At 44.3% G+C, this 16,687-nt stretch overlaps 2 protein-coding genes across 4 annotated transcripts; one reads left to right on the top strand and one right to left on the bottom strand.

Annotated features, from left to right (window-relative positions):
- Positions 1–464: 464 nt before the first annotated feature.
- On the top strand, positions 465–12,592 carry LOC123990570 (tau-tubulin kinase 2-like). 3 transcript variants are annotated; one of them, XM_046291180.1, is made up of 15 exons: positions 465–964; positions 1,927–2,052; positions 2,399–2,546; positions 2,743–2,816; positions 3,000–3,140; positions 3,555–3,659; positions 3,885–3,950; positions 6,720–6,812; positions 6,883–7,008; positions 7,205–7,362; positions 7,987–8,203; positions 8,642–8,859; positions 9,450–9,891; positions 10,193–10,908; positions 11,172–12,592. In XM_046291180.1, the coding sequence occupies exons 2-15, from the start codon at positions 1,981–1,983 to the stop codon at positions 11,533–11,535; spliced, it is 2,940 nt and encodes a 979-aa protein (XP_046147136.1). In that variant the 5' UTR covers positions 465–964; positions 1,927–1,980; the 3' UTR covers positions 11,536–12,592. The 3 variants fall into 3 exon arrangements, with proteins under 3 accessions (XP_046147136.1, XP_046147135.1, XP_046147137.1); XM_046291179.1 differs by having other exon boundaries at positions 467–964; positions 11,169–12,592; XM_046291181.1 differs by lacking the exon at positions 465–964 and adding an exon at positions 2,219–2,278 and having other exon boundaries at positions 1,925–2,052; positions 11,169–12,592.
- A 1,319-nt stretch (positions 12,593–13,911) lies between these two features.
- On the bottom strand, positions 13,912–16,673 carry churc1 (churchill domain containing 1). Its single transcript, XM_046293195.1, has 4 exons — positions 16,467–16,673; positions 16,118–16,253; positions 15,654–15,724; positions 13,912–15,305 (listed from the first exon to the last, which is right to left on the bottom strand). Exons 1-4 carry the CDS (start codon positions 16,503–16,505, stop codon positions 15,213–15,215), a joined length of 339 nt encoding a protein of 112 aa, XP_046149151.1. The 5' UTR covers positions 16,506–16,673; the 3' UTR covers positions 13,912–15,212.
- Positions 16,674–16,687: the final 14 nt, after the last annotated feature.

Raw genomic sequence — 16,687 nt, forward strand, 5'->3', positions numbered from 1 at the left:
ACCCCGCAGTTCAGCATAATCGATTCTACCCAGTGCTTCTGAGGGGGATTTCCTTCAGGGGGGCTCCCAAAGGGGTGCATGCACGGCCAAATACATGTGTCTCATTTGGGTAGTACACTAGTACACAATGTCATATTTATTTAACTAGGCAAGTCAAACACATAAGCCCCCGGAGTGCATTTAACTTCTCTCTTTTTGAAAGCGTCACTGCTCAGTCAAGAACATATTCTTATTTACAATGACAGGAACAGTGGGCTAACTGGCATGTTCGGGAGCAGAACGACAGATTTGTACCTTGGCAGCTCGGGGATTCGATATAGCAACCTTTCTGTTACTGACCCAACTCTCTGACCACTAGGCTACCTGCCGCGCCGTCATACTTTGGATATGTGGATATATCATAAAGCATCATTTGAATTTCCAAAGATATCTATTGTAGAATTTTATAGCACAACTAGCATTGATTTAATTGGCTGTCTGAACTGCAATTTGTTCAATGCCAGTACCCTGTCATTGTCAATAATATTCAGGTGTCAATGCAGTACTGCACTGACTCTGCGTTGCTGTCCTGAGGGTGCCACTTTTTTTTTTTGCGCATAATACTGTACTCTCACAATCTCATCACATTCTCCGCATGTGCCAGGAAACACTGTTGGTTCTGATAATGCTGTGACAGTGACATCTATATTCCGTCTTCCTAGCCCGGCAGCGGAGACAAACAGAGAGAACTCTGCAAAGATGCAGAGGGATGATCAATGTTAAGGGGGAGCGCTTTCCCGTGACGTAACCGATGCTGTTGTGTGAATGAGCGGAGGAGAAACCTTCTAGCCATTCCGTTATGTGCACAATAACATGTTTTAAGAGTTGAGAGCAGGACTCACAGCAATGGATATGTGGATATGTCAGTTAACTGCCTGCATTTTAAATAGTACCTACATGTTTGGAAATGGTGCAATCAAACAAGGTAGGTTTGGATGTAATAAGTTAGGATGAAACTGCCGCATGTGCATCTGCCTTGCTAGCTAGGCTAGCTAACGTTAACGTTAAATTGCATGCTAGCTATTTTGCTAGTAGCTAAATGACTTAATCCAGAGATAAGAAAAAAAACATTTGCTTGTACCAACTAACTAGCTGGTACATGTCGGATAGTTCGCTAGGTACTGTAACTAGCTAACGTTAGTTATCTAGAAAGATAGCTTCGCTAGCATTGGTTTGTTGATAACTAGCTTAACGCTGCCAGGCAGTGGATGCCGAGCCAGAGGGTGGCGCTTTATTGTTAAGCGAAGCAAGGTAAGGTCGTCCTGGTGCAGGCTAGCAAATTGTATCAATGCCAGTTAACTGTACAATTTCTCCCTCTACTGCAAGACATTAGACCCAACGTTAGCTAGCGAGCCAACCAGCTTGGCCGATAATATCAAATCAAATTCTTATTGACTTTGTCTAAATGTGCTGACTATGCTGGAATAGTATTGATATGTTGGTTTGGTAAATTGCTAGCTAGCTATGTCTGTTGGCTAACTGAAGCATCAAAGAGGGTTGAGGGAAGTTGTGAACAAGCAGCTCTAATGTCATTCTGTCCGTGTGGTAATGCATGAGTATTACATTCTTAAAACCACCTAGTGCAGTAAAAAAGTAGCTAGCGTGCAATAGAGGTTGTAGATTCTGCGGATTGGGCTATTCATATTTTCAGTGATTATCCAGTTTGATATAAACAATAGTTGTTATAGCTGTGTGTATAAACAAATAGATTAAAATGTTTCAATACATCCTTTACATTAGTTTATTGGTAAATGACAGTGACAGCACGCAAATTAAGACATCTCACTGAGGACACATGTAGATGGAGGTAGCCAAGGTCTCCAATACTTTTGCACGATTTGTCAGATTAAACATCTAATTGTCTCTGTCCTTTCTCCCTTACCGCAGTAAGAAGCCAGTGACACTAATGCCAGGTTCAGACCTTCGTTGGGAGCACTCGAGATGAGTTGCGTTGTAGAGCAGGCGGCAGACATCCTGTCAGTGACAGACCTGGTCCGGGAGAGATGGAGAGTGGTGAGTGACTATAAATACTTCCGGCTGCAGAAAGGGCACAGCTAGCTTGCGTCAAATCTGTTTTGTTGCTGCGCCCTTTCTCATAGCCAGACTGCAGCAGAGATATTGTCAAGGCGGCTTTCTATAATGTGTTGCGTAAGTGTTCATTAATTCAACATTTCTTCAGGATATCATGTTCAACGTAGGATATGGACTGCTGGTGTGTGTACCATTGTTTTCCCCCTAGGTACAGTATGGAACTTTTCACACACGACACTTAGATTTTCATTGTCGCTTTCTCCTCTCCCACCACCTCTCTTCTTTCTTTACTACCTGAATTCTACCTTCTCCTCCATTCCATTTGCAGGTGAAGAAGATTGGTGGGGGAGGCTTCGGGGAGATCTACGAGGTACTGGATCAACTGAGCCAGGTCAACGTGGCCCTGAAGGTGGAGTCTGCACAGCAGCCCAAACAGGTGCTGAAGATGGAAGTGGCTGTGCTAAAGAAGCTCCAGGGTGAGAGAGAGGAATACATCTAAAATGGACATCGTTAGTAAAACACTGAAATGTCCATAACTAGGAAATTCACTTAAAACCCTGCATCAAAACTTTATATATTGATTGCATATTTACATGAATCGTTTAGCCAGATACGGTACATACCTGGTGTGCCTTAGGACATGTAAGCTACATTTATGTTTCTCTGTTTCAGGGAAAGATCACGTGTGTCGCTTTGTGGGCTGTGGTCGTAATGACCGCTTCAACTATGTGGTGATGGAGCTTCAGGTAGGCTGTGCAGCGTGTCCGCTCATTGGAATATTTGAAACCTTTTGATTGTAATGTGATTTGTGGATTCAAATAACGTATTTCAAAATGTGTGTAAATGCATGATTGAGTACCTCAGCCTTGGGTGACCATGACAATGTCCCAAACTCCATCCCACAAACATTGCTTTTCTGTGTCCTATAGGGGAGGAATCTGGCAGACCTGCGCAGAACTATGTCCCGTGGCACCTTCACCATCTCCACCACTCTGAGGCTGGGCAGGCAGATGCTGGAGGCCATCGAGAGCATCCACTCTGTGGGCTTCCTGCACCGGGACATCAAACCGGTAAGAGGTCATGGGGTCACGACGAGGGAACAGTGGGGGGTGATGCATCAGGAGTGAGGGAACCAAATGAGAGCATAAACGACTTCCTAGTAACACCTTAACTTAAATCATTAATGCAGGTATATCGCATTATTATGCAGTAATAATGTATTGCACAACTTGTCATAAGCATGTATGACCCCCTTATAATGTCTCCTGGTCATCTCGTAATGATCCTGACTAAATCCCAGACACTTTTATTAAGAAGGAACATTTAATAAGACAATAATAGCACATGGTACTTATTTTATACCAGGCTCTGCAGAAAAGTGTTACCGGGTTTACCTTGAGATAATTGCCTGTTCAATCAGATTAATGTTAAGGACGAGACTGAGTAGCACTGACTGATGTTACCTGTGTGTTTTACCGCTCCAGTCAAACTTTGCCATGGGGCGCCTGGCCAGCACGTGCCGATGCTGCTACATGCTTGACTTTGGTCTGGCCCGGCAATTCACCAACTCTTGTCAGGAAGTGCGCCCTGTAAGTATTCCTCCCTGTGTGCGTGCCTGCCTGTGGCGTGCATGTGTGTGTGTTTATGTATTAGGTCCCAGTTTCCTTTGTGCAATTCTCTGGCTACAGTCCAATGTCCACTTATAATGAAGCAATGTATTGGGCATGCATTCTAAGTAGTATGCTAGTGTAAATACTCCAGCTTGAATCTAATTTCTTATCTCTCTTTCTCTCTCGCTCTTCTCTTTCTCTCAGCCCCGTCCCGTGGCAGGGTTCAGAGGAACTGTGCGCTATGCCTCAGTCAATGCACACAAGAATAAGGTGAGTCTCTCCCCCTCTCTTTTACTTTGGGTCAACCATATATAATATTATTTATATATATACACACACACACACACACACACACACACACACACACACACACACACACACACACACACACACACACACACACACACACACACACACACACACACACACACACACACACACACACACACACACACACACACACACACACACACACACACACACACAGTACCTTTAAAAAGTTTGGACACACCTACTAATTTTCTAAATTTTTACTATTTTCTACATTGTAGAATAATAGTGAAGACATCACAACTATTAAATAACACATATGGAATCATGTAGTAATCAAAAAAGTGTTAAACAAAAAATATATTTTATATTTGAGATTCTTCAAAGTAGCCACCCTTTCTTTGATGACAGCTTTTCACACTCTTGGCATTTTGTCATTCTCCAGGTGGTCACCTGGAATGCATTTCAATGAACAGGTGTGCCTTGTTAAAAGTTAATTTGGGGAATTTCTTTCCTTAATGTGTTTGAGCCAATCAGTTGTGTTGTGACAACGTAGGGGTGGTATACAGAAGAAAGCCCTATTTGGTAAAAGACCAAGTCCATATTATGGCAGGAACAGCTTAAATAAGTAAAGAGAAATGTCCATCATTACTTTAAGACATGAACATTTCAAAAACTTTTAAAGTTTCTTCAAGTGCAGTTGCAAAAACCATCCAGCGCTATGATGAAACTGGCTCTTGTGAGGACAGCCAGAATTACCTCTGCTGCAGAGGATAGGTTCATTAGAGTTACCAGCCTCGGAAATTGCAGCACAAATAAGTGCTTCACAGAGTTCAAGAAACAGACACATCAACTGTTCAAATAAAATCAATTTTTATTTGTCACATACACATGGTTAGCAGATGTTAATGCGAGTGTAGCGAAATGCTTGTGCTTCTAGTTCCGACAATGCAGTAATAACCAACAAGTAATCTAGCTAACAATTCCAAAACTACTACCTTATAGACACAAGTGTAATGGGATAAGAATATGTACATAAAGATATATGAATGAGTGATGGTACAGAGCGGCATAGGCAAGATACAGTAGATGGTATTGAGTGCAGTATATACATATGAGATGAGTATGTAAACAGTGGCATAGTTAAAGTGGCTAGTGATACATACATTACATAAAGATGCAGTAGATGATATAGAGTACAGTATATACATATACATATGAGATGAATAATGTAGGGTATGTAAACATTATATTAGGGAGCATTGTTTAAAGTGGCTAGTGATATATTTTACATCATTTCCCATCAATTCCCATTATTAAAGTGGCTGGAGTCAACTCAATGTTAGTGGTGGCTGTTTAACAGTCTGATGGCCTTGAGATAGAAGCTGTTTTCAGTCTCTCGGTCCCAGCTTTGATGCACCTGTACTGACCTCGCCTTCTGGATGATAGCGAGGTGAACAGGCAGTGGCTCGGGTGGTTGTTGTCCTTGATGATCTTTATGGCCTTCCTGTGACATCCGGGGGTGTAGGTTTCCTGGAGGGCAGGTAGTTTGCCCCTGGTGATGCGTTGTGCAGACCTCACTACCCTCTGGAGAGCCTTACGGTTGAGGGCGGAGCAGTTGCCGTACCAGGTGGTGATACAGCCCGACAGGATGCTCTCGATTGTGCATCTGTAGAAGTTTGTGAGTGCTTTTGGTGACAAGCTGAATTTCTTCAGCCTCCTGAGGTTGAAGAGGCGCTACTACGCCTTCTTCACGATGCTGTCTGTGTGGGTGGACCAATTCAGAGGAGATTGTGTGAATCAGGCCTTCATGGTCGAATTTCTGCAAAGAAACAACTACTAAAGGACAACAATAAGAAGAAGAGACTTGCTTCGGCCAAGAAACGCGAGCAATGGACATTAGACCGGTGGAAATCTGTCCTTTAATCTGATGAGTCCACATTTGAGATTGTTGGTTCCAACTGGTGTGTCTTTGTGAGACGCAGAGTAGGTGAACAGATGATCTCTGCATGTGTAGTTCCCACCTTGAAGCTTGGAGGAGGTGGTGTTGGGGTGCTTTGCTGGTGACACTGTCAGTGATTTATTTAGAATTCAAGGCACACTTAACCAGCATGGCTACCACAACATTCTGCAGCGATACGCCATCCCATCCGGTTTGTGCTTAGTGGGACTATAATTTGTATTTCAACAGGACAATGACCCAAAACCCAACTCCAGGCTGTGTAAGGGCTATTTGACCAAGAAGGAGAGTGATGGAATGCTGCAGCAGATGACCTGGCCTTCACAATCTCTTGACCTCAACCCAATTGAGATGGTTTGGTATGAGTTGGACCGCAGAGTGAACGAAAAGCAGCCAACAAGTGCTCAGCATACGTGGGAACTCCTTCAAGAATGTTGGAAAAACTTTCCTCATGAAGCTGGTTGAGAGAATGCTACAAGTGTGCAAAGCTGTCATCAAGGCAACTTTGAAGAATCTGAAATATAAAATATATTTTGATTTGTTTAACACTTTTTTGGTTACCACATGATTCCATATGTGTAATTTCATAGTTTTGATGTATTCACTATTATCCTACAATGTAGAAAATAGTAAAAAATAAAGAAAAACCCAAGTTTTTTTTCATTTATTTTTTATTTCACCTTTAATTAACCAGGTAGGAATCAGTAGGTGTGTCCTAACTTTTGACTGGTACTGTGTGTATATATATATACAGCTGTATGACTGTTCTCACCTTGCTCACACATGATGTGTGTGTCTGGGGTCTGCAGGAGATGGGTCGCCATGACGACCTCTGGTCTCTCTTCTACATGCTGGTGGAGTTCATGGTGGGCCAGCTACCATGGAGGAAGGTCAAAGACAAAGTAAGTGTGTGTGTGTGCATGTGTATGTGTACGTGCATGTGTGTTCATGTTCTTTTCTCTCTACTCACAGGAACAGGTGGGGAACCTGAAGGAGGCCTACGACCATCACCTAATGCTCAAACATCTCCCTTCAGAGTTCAGCGTCTTCCTGGATCATATCCTGACCTTGGACTACTACACTAAGCCTGACTATCAGGTCTATAGCTTTCCATACATGCTCGTTACCTCATAAATATCCAGTAAATAAACTGAAATTCCAATCTTTACTTCCTAATTTGACTGAATTTGGATGGAAATGACCCCAACCCCTGTGCCTCTGTCTGCCGACAATAGATAATCTTCCTGTTGTCTCGTAATGCTAAATATTAATGATTTGGGTTGTTCTGTTCCAGCTACTAATATCAGTGTTTGAGAATGCCATGAAGAGTCAAAGTGTGTTGGAGAACGACCCGTATGACTGGGAGAGGTGCGACTCGGAGGATATGCTAACCATCACCGCCTCGGCCACCACCGCTCAGCAATTCACCCGCCTCACACCAGCTTACATGGGGTAAGAACTGAAATAATCGTGGACTAATTGTTTAAAAAAGTAGGGGAAAGGTAGAACTGTGTGGTATCAGAAGTAGGGTTGCAAAAGTTGGGTAACTTAACCAAAATTCTTGCTTATTCCATCCCCATTCCAGAAATCTTTCAACCTGGATTTCTGGAAAACTTGGTCATTTTGGGAAAGTTCCTGAAATTTTGCAACTCAGATCCAAAGTAGTAACTGTTCTATTCTAAGATTCAGAAATGTACTTTGTCTGGCTTCTAGAATATTTGTGTGAATGCTTGTAATTAATGCCTCATTGGTCAGCATTTGCTGATTGGACTATAATATCTTCCTTCAAATTGAGGGGATCCAACTTCTGTCTGACTCGTGCCAGTCAACCCATAGGTTGCTTTTACACTCCAAGCTTTTCAAGGGGAAGGGGACACCTTCATAGTCGGTCAGAGATCCCCATGGAAACCAGTCCTAATTTGTGCTCTGAGAAGTAGCAGCTGAATGACCTTCCACCTCTTTTTCCTCTATCTCATCTCTCTCCTTTTCTCATTCCCTGCCTCTCTCTCTCTGCTGTCTCTTACTCTCTCTTATCTTTCTCGTTGTCCCTTTGTCCTTCTCTCTCTCTTCCCTCAGCATGGCCAACGCCTCGGTGCTCCCCGGCGAGCTGCAGAGGGAGAATACTGAGGACGTACTGCAGGGCGAGCGCCTCAGTGACGCCGACAACTGTCCCCCCATCCCGGTCCAGCACCAACGTGCTGCCCAGGGTGCCGACGTGTGGGAGGAGATGGACCGCAATCGCAACCGAAAACACACCGCAGCCCAGAAACAACAAAAAGCACTCATCAGGAAGGTCCGGATTGGAACACACACACTTTTTAAATTTATTGACCATAAAAATAAATACTGGGTTTGAGACAGAGGAACATGCTATGAAATAAACATCCCTGTTAGTTTCCTTTAACTGCTGCAGTTCAGCTAACCATGTCTATGTCACCAGCAGCATTTTTCAAGCTACTCTACTGTTCTTAGTCCAGCTACATTAACAATGTGCAGAACACCACTGAGACACAATTATGTGACGATATGACCCGAACATAGACAGCAACAGCAATCAAATATATTACTAAGGGAGAAGCAAGGGGCTGAATGAGATTAGCCTCTTACCTCATCCCCTCTTTGTGTGTGTATAGGAAGTCAACTGTTAACTTCATATTGTGGAATCTACCTTTAAAATAGTATTTCCTACTCCCAACACCTTTTTTGTGACACATTCCTACCCCTTCTCCAGGTGGTGAGTGAGGATGAGCACAGCCAGAACCAAGGGGGTAACCAGAGCCCCAACACAGGTTCCGTCCAGAGCTCTCCCAGACGGGTGCGCTCAGAGACCATGTTCCTAGACCGGGCAGCCCCCCTGCTCCGGAGAATGAGACACAGCCAGAGCCTGGCCTTTGAGAAGAGACTGGCCCCCGAACCCAAGCCCACCATTGAACGCTTCCTCGAGGCCTAGTCAGTTCCTTTTACCATTGTGCTACAGTAGTTGAATCGTTTATATTGTGCTACAGTAGTTGAATCGTTTATATTGTGCTACAGTAGTTGAATCGTTTATATTGTGCTACAGTAGTTGAATCGTTTATATTGTGCTACAGTAGTTGAATCGTTTATATTGTGCTACAGTAGTTGAATCGTTTATATTGTGCTACAGAATTTGAATCGTTTATATTGTGCTACAGTAGTTGAATCGTTTATATTGTGCTACAGTAGTTGAATCGTTTATATTGTGCTACAGTAGTTGAATCGTTTATATTGTGCTACAGTAGTTGAATCGTTTATATTGTGCTACAGTAGTTGAATTGTTTATATTGTGCTACAGTAGTTGAATCATTTATATTGTGCTACAGGCAGAGTGAGAGGCAGAGTGATTTGTTTTAACAAATGAACAGTCCTTAAGACTCCCTTCTGTATTCAGGTTTTTGTTTCAGCCAAGCTCTATTTTGTTAGACTGTTCATTGTCAAGTTAGGCAGATCTCATTTCCATTAGTCAACTTTAAAGAACGATTACGCAAATGTCAATTCCCAAATGTCTTCTATATTTCCAGTCTGGGGAAGCAGCGTCCTCAGGAGCGAGAGAAGACCATCCCAGAGAACGGCGGTGGGCAAGGGGAGCAGGTTGGCACCCCCTGTGATGATGACCAGGCGACAGGGACCCCCGACCAGGAGGAGGGGGCTGGGGCCAGCAGTGGAGGCTTTGTGGCCCTCAACCTTAGCACTGTACCCCAGGAGGGAGACTCCCAGGAGTGGGTGATGCTGGAGCTGGAACAGGGGGGAGGCAGCGGGGCCTCGGGGGCAGCCAAGCCTCCAGGAGACGACGCTCTGGATGGGGATAAACCAGGGACCCAAGCAGAGGCCCAGGACCAACAGCCTCCCTCAGGCCCAATCAGTCCAATCCAGTCCCACATGGCCCTGCCCTGTACCTGGTTACTGGGCGGCAAGAGGCTGCCTGGGATGCTAGGCCACTTGGGCCGAGCTCAGATGGAGCAGGTGAGTGAAGGTTTGGCAGAAGAAATGCTCACACAGATACTCCATGCATACGTACAGATCTATTCTGGGAATTCAAATGTTACTTTCTCTAAATGTTTTGGTGCAGCATTTCTTAGAAATGGCCCTGACGGTGCATTTACATCCACTTTGAAGGAAATGTTTTTTACTTTACTGCAGGTTATTTTTTTAATTCTAAGAACTCTACACACACACCAGATACACAGAGAAATCTGAACTTCACTCTACTTGTGCCTCCTCACCCCGTCTCCCAATCATCTCTGCCTTCTGTCTCAATATACAGTCTCCCAACCCCGTACCGCAGTCCCCCGTGACAGAGAAGAGTGAAGCCATACCGCTAGAGGCCCCGTTCACCAGACCTACCGACCCCCAAGAGGGCAAGGTTGGTGAGAGGGTCCAGTCAGCACCCAGCCCTGTGCCAAGCCTCATTCCAGCCCACCTCGCCAACGATAAAGACCCAGAGAGCGACTCTGGCCTCCCCGACCGTTCCTCTGAACCCAACCAGCGCCCCCAGGTTGAGAAAGCTAGAGGCACCGCAGAGAATGCCGTCACTGTCTCCTCCTCACCCCCTCCGGTCCTCCTGCAAAGGGACTCCCCCTCCTTGTCCAGACTGAGCCGCATCCCTGTACGAGACCCAACTACCGCCCCGGATTCCCCCACCCCCCTCACCACGGATCGCCGTCACCGCTGGAGCAGCCCTGTGCCCGGCTCGCCCTCCCACTCGCCCTCGCCATCCCTCTCCTGCGACAACCTGCTACCCTGTGGTGTCCGAGAGCGTCTCCTGTCCTGCTCGGACCGCGGCTCACGCTCCGACTGGCTTGGGGAGGACCGTGACCCCCTCTCCCTCTCGCTCTCCTCCTCGGGCAGCAGGAGTAAGATCCCGCGTCCCGTTAACTCCCCTCTTCTGGGGCCCGAGCAGCATCAGCAGCTCTCCTCCGGCAGGTTCCTGCCTCGCCCGCCTCCCGGGAAACCGCCCACCCGCCCGGCTGTAGACAACAGGTATGAAAAACATGGCATGATGTCACAGCAATGGGCAACATTCAGTAGGGCAAGCGTTATGGCACATTGCATATAGAAATATGATGAATTCCGCTGGCATAATTTCTCATTGGACAGCCTCATATTTTTCAGTCTGTCTGCTCTACATTACATAGCCGTGTCTAAAAGTTCTACAACATTGTGCCCTGCCGAACGCAACCTTGGTATGCTGTAATAGTAAGGGTTGCAGTTTTTTATTTTTATTCTGTTCTCTGCTCCAGTAGGCACCGGCGGTTCCGGGTGCGCGCCAGCAGCACCAGCGATGCTGACTTCCTGGCCAGCCTGACCCAGTTGATGAAGGACCGCAGCGGTGCACTCTTCAGTCCACCGCCTCGCCCCCGTAGCTCCTCCTCCTTGCTGCAGCGCTCACTCAGCTCCTCCCCCTCCCGTCACGAGCTCCGCGAGGGGGGTGGGGTCTTCGTGGAGCGCAGCTGCTCTCCGTCCAGCTTCTCGGGGTCCCCTCCCCCTCCACGGTACCCCCAGGACAGACTCAGCGGGCAGCAGGGAATACCGTGGGGTGCAGGGCCCGGTGCCCGAGGAAGGGTCTCCAGCCACGAGGGCAAAGGCAGTGGCAAAGTGAGCCGATAAGTGGACAGAATTGGCAACAGGTTGTTGTGCAGAAGGAGGATGAATGTTGTCCTGGAGGCAGAGCTCAGCGATTTCCACTAGATAGGCCGGCTGCAAAGTCAAAATTGGCTATATATCGTAACAATTAGGTCTTCATGGGGTTAGGTTTAAAATTATATTTTTGTACTTTGTGGCTGTCAGCTAGTGACCAACCTGCAGCGCTGCCTCCAGTACATGAGTAATCCCAATAAATGCCAACCTGCTGTTCAGAAGGGCACACTGTAGTAAAACGTTTTGCTCCGGTTAACAGACACGTTCAGGATGTACCTCTCCGTTTCACTGAGATTTAAAACGTTTCCTCCCCACTGCACGCGACCCAGGCGGCAATGGTGACTAAGACATTAATAATGTATGTACAGAGAATATACTGTATCTGGTCTTTGATAGCATGTGTAAATATCTATTATCTACTACTGTACTCCAGGGAATGTACTGTATGTAATGTAAAATGTATGATAGAATGTGTCTATTTATTTGTTGGATGCGTCTCGAACTGAAAGTACTTGACAAATGTAGCTGCAGTCGAAACGAAGAAAAGGTTTCCTAAAAAACCTTGAATGCCAACTCTTCTCTCCCCGACCCTAGTCCTGTGCTCTTAACACTATGTATGTGTGTATGCAATGAGACCAAAAAGATCTGTATTGTATCATATTTGAGGAATGGAAAGGTCTCCTCGTGTGTATATATGGACCATTTTACCCTAGTATAGAGAGCACTTTAATGCTGTTCAATCAAACTACGTTTTCCTCTTATTGCACCAACACATCAGCCTTCATTTGTGAGGACCAGGGTATGTAAACTTCATTCCTCCTTCCCTTTAGAAACCACTACAGTAGATGAAACAAATTGTAATTCGAGCTATTTAAAGTGTCACTCATTCTGGCATATTTACAATGTATTTGTATGCTTTTGTTGTGCAGAGGTGTCACAATGTTGGAATGTAAAGAAAAATTACAACTCATACTGAATTAATGTAAAAAGTGCATGGATATCATTGCAAATATATTATTTTTTTTAATCATTTGTACAGTGTCCGCTTTAAAAAAAAAAAACTGTATTTTTTAATAAACTGGTCCCGATCAAATATATTTATGATGCAGACCAGCAAAATAAGAGTATTTTTATTTCCCCATTGCAGAATAATTTATCATAATTTCAGGGCTACAGAAAATCAAATCAAGTGTACATATGGCATTTAGTGAAACAAAAATATAAAGGTAACATGCCACAATTTCAAAGATTTACTGAGTTACAGTTCATATAAGGAAATCAGTCAATTGATATAAATCCATTAGGCCCTAATCTATGGATTTCACATGACTGGGAATACAGATATATATCGGTTGGTCAGACAGGAGCGTGGATCAGAAAACCATAGTATCTGGTGTGACCACCATTTGTCTCATGCCGCGTCTCATTCTCACAGAGTTGATCAGGTGTTGATTGTGGCCTGTGGAATGTTGTCTCACTATTCAATGGCTGTGCGAAGTTGCTGGATATTGGTGGGAAATGGAACACGCTCAATGGGTGACTTGTCTGGTGAGTATGTAGGCCATGGAAGAACTGTGACATTTTCAGCTTCCAGGAATTGTGTGCAGCACCTTGAGACATTGAGCCGTGCATTATCATGCTAAAACCTGAGGTGATGGCGGTGGATGAATGGCACGACAATGGGCCTCATGACCTCATCACAGTTTCTCTGCATTCAAACTGCTATCAATAAAATGCAATTGTGTTCAATTTCCGTAGCTTATGCCTGCCCATACCTTAACCCCACTGCTTACCATGGGGAACTCTGTTCACAACGTTGACATCAGCAAACCGCTCGCCCACACAACGCTATATGTGGTCTGCGGTTGTGAGGCTGTTTGGACATACTGGCAAATTCTCTAAAATGACATTGGAGGCAGTTTATGGTAGAGAAATTAACATTAAATTATCTGGCAACAGCTCTGGTGGACATTCATGCAGTCAGCATGCCAATTGCACGCTCCCTCAGCTTGAGACATCTGTGGCATTGTGTTGTGTGACAAAACTGAACATTTTAGAGTGGCATTTAATTGTCACCAGCACAAGGTGCACCTATGTAATGGCCGTGCTGTTTAATCAACTTCTTGATATGCCACAACTGTCAGGTGGATGGATTATTTTGGCAAATGAGAAATGCTCACTAATAGGGATGTAAACAAATGTGCAATAAAATTTGAGAGAAAAGCTTTTTGTGCGAATGGAACATTTCTGATATCTTTTATTTCATCCCATGAAATATGTGACTAACACTTTACATGTTGTGTTTATATTTCTGTAAAGTATATATGAAATAATAGATTTTCAAAGTAGTAGACTACCTACACGTTGTCTTTATTACGCTATGATGCAACCAACAAATGCGTACAGTGTCAAGTTCCATTGCCCCCCCCAACATACAAACATTTGTTTTACTTAATATTTAAAAAACAATACTGTCAAATATATTTAAATAGACATGTGATCTGTAAGAATGATTTATCCTTAACAGCAGTCAAACTAGGGTTCCAAGCCCTAAAAAATAACCCTAACCTAAGCCATGTCAAGAAACAACCCTTAGCCCCAACCTAGACCCTATACAGAAACAACCTTTATCCCCAACCTAGACCCTGTCAAGAAACAACCCTTAGGCCCTATCCAGAAACAACCCGTAGCCCCAACCTAGACCCTATACAGAAACAACCCTTATCCCCAACCTAGACCCTGTCAAGAAACAACCCTTAGCCCCAACCTAGACCCTATACAGAAACAACCCTTATTCCCAACCTAGACCCTGTCAAGAAACAACCCATAGGCCCTATCCAGAAACAACCCATAGCCCCAACCTAGACCCTATACAGAAACAACCCTTAGCCCCAACCTAGGCCCTGTCCAGAAACAACCCTTATCCCCAACCTAGACCCTGTCAAGAAACAACCCTTAGGCCCTATACAGAAACAACTCCTAGCCCCCAACCTAGGCCCTGTCCAGAAACAACCCTTAGCCCCAACCTAGGCCCCGTCCAGAAACAACCCCTAGCCCCCAACATAGGCCCTATACAGAAACAACCCATAGCCCCCAAACCTTCAACAAACTTAATGTAGATCCTTAGGTAAATGTGATATGGTAGTAGCTTCTTCTCGCGCTCTGATAAGCCAAGATGAATCTCTAATAGTGCTTATGGGGTGGGGGTTGGGGTTGTTACTGAGTGAACTAGGCCCTAAATCTAATTCTAGCAAAATTGGACAGTATATACATCTGTGGTCAATGAAGAGTAGCATGTACTATACTATGTAGTCTTTGCTTACCCTTAATGCTGATGCAAAGTCTATGTTAAAGAAGACTATTAGAAGAAGAAGAATAAGGTATTATTCCTTCAATTTGATGAATATAGGACTTGCCATCTTAGACAAGCTCTGTGTTCTATAAGTGAAATGTTATGTCTGGGCAGAGCCATATAGAGATGCATGGCTATATGGCTTTGGGTTTGAGAAGTGATATGTGTTCTAGAATACCTGGTCTATTTTCTAGAATGCTAATAGTCCATCTCTTTCATGTGACTTCTGGTCCATGTTGAGCTTGCAGTTCTTGATTGTTTACATCTGGTCATCTCAGTTTGTCATTGTACTCTTCTAGAAGAGAGGGGCGGTTTGCCTGGGATCATCTGGCAGCACACTGATGGAGTCCTCCGCCTTCCCACACAGCATGCACAACATTGTGTACTCCTGGAGTGGATAGAGGCCCATGACGTTACCGTCAGGGGAGAAATCACAGAGAATAGTCAATGCAGTTATGAGGTATTTACCATTGTGACACCCACCTTGGACCAACATCATTTTTTATAGTTTCTTTCACATAATGGTACGGAAATCTTCAACCCTTTTCACACCATTGTGCCGACCTGAACCTTACTGTGCTAGCTCGGATATGTTCTCTATTATTACTCTGGTGGATGTGTAACCAGGCCAGAATAGTACAACTTGCCTTGGTTCGGCTTGGCTCAGTAGCGTGAACAGGGTACTATTGCACTGTTATTCAGTGAGTATTTAACCTTCAAAAGGAGAAGTCTTTACCTGATAATCGTCCACCACAGAGAAGGTATACTCATGCCTGGCTACGACGTGGTCACAGTTTTTACACACATCTGCCAGGTAGTAAAGAAAGGCCACTCGTAAGATGAAAATCATCTCCAGCACAGCCATACACACACACACCTTTACATTTACATTTAAGTCATTTAGCAGACGCTCTTATCCAGAGCGACTTACAAATTGGTGCATTCACCTTATGGCATCCAGTGGAACAGTCACTTTACAATAGTGCATCTAAATCTTAAAGGGGGGGGGGGGAGAAGGATTACTTATCCTATCCTAGGTATTCCTTATCCCTTATTCCTTTCTCAGGACCATGTTCATTAGACACAAAACAGAAGAAACTGGGAGATACTGTACAAAATTGTCCAATTAGAAATGCTTGTTTTTGTTTGCTGTTGCAAAAACTTTTGACCCGAAACATCACTGGAACAACATTGACTCACGATCATAGGTGACTATCTCCTCTCCATCCTCATCCTCTGTGGCCTTGTTGCTGATCAACACAAAGTCCCTCTGGTGACAGTTGGCACAGCCCAGGTAGTTCATCAGGTAGGAGCCATTCTCCAAACATGTGTTCCCCTGACAACCAGAGATGAAGGTATTTTAAAGTTGACAAACAATTATCTAAGCTAGATTCCATATTCAGTTTGACAGAAAGATCCTCTTCAACGTAAAATTGATACAAGCAGTCATCATAAAATACAGAGTTATATACGGTTACTAGGTGACTACTACTGCAAATATGTTTACACTAGATTCTCAGTTTTGGTCCGATTTTTTAACCAGACTCACCCTGTCGGGGTACTCTTTCTGCACACAACCATTACACATTTTACTCCTTTTCAAAAAGCCAGCAATAGACACAGTAAAACGGGTAGTAATCTCTAACTATATGACGTGACTCGTTTTCTCACGACAGTAAATTATTATCTTTCAATTTTCAATAAAAAAGGTTTTCTTCACTGAAGCTACTTCCGCAATGACAGGCTATTCTTAACTTCCGGGAATATAAC

Source organism: Oncorhynchus gorbuscha, linkage group LG12, assembly GCF_021184085.1.
Source record: "Oncorhynchus gorbuscha isolate QuinsamMale2020 ecotype Even-year linkage group LG12, OgorEven_v1.0, whole genome shotgun sequence".
Classification (NCBI taxonomy): domain Eukaryota; kingdom Metazoa; phylum Chordata; class Actinopteri; order Salmoniformes; family Salmonidae; genus Oncorhynchus; species Oncorhynchus gorbuscha.

Excerpts from the sequence above, each read along its gene's own strand:
- churc1 (XM_046293195.1), bottom strand. The coding sequence starts at position 16,505 with ATGTGTAATGGTTGTGTGCAGAAAGAGTACCCCGACAGG. Across the intron at positions 16,254-16,466 it reads AGAAAGAGTACCCCGACAGG|GGGAACACATGTTTGGAGAA; the intron begins GTGAGTCTGGTT and ends TCTGGTTGTCAG. Across the intron at positions 15,725-16,117 it reads GGAGATAGTCACCTATGATC|ATGTGTGTAAAAACTGTGAC; the intron begins GTGAGTCAATGT and ends ACTACCTGGCAG.
- LOC123990570 (XM_046291179.1), top strand. The coding sequence starts at position 1,981 with ATGAGTTGCGTTGTAGAGCAGGCGGCAGACATCCTGTCAGTGACAGAC. Across the intron at positions 2,547-2,742 it reads TGTGCTAAAGAAGCTCCAGG|GGAAAGATCACGTGTGTCGC; the intron begins GTGAGAGAGAGG and ends TCTCTGTTTCAG. Across the intron at positions 10,909-11,168 it reads CGCCCGGCTGTAGACAACAG|TAGGCACCGGCGGTTCCGGG; the intron begins GTATGAAAAACA and ends TCTCTGCTCCAG.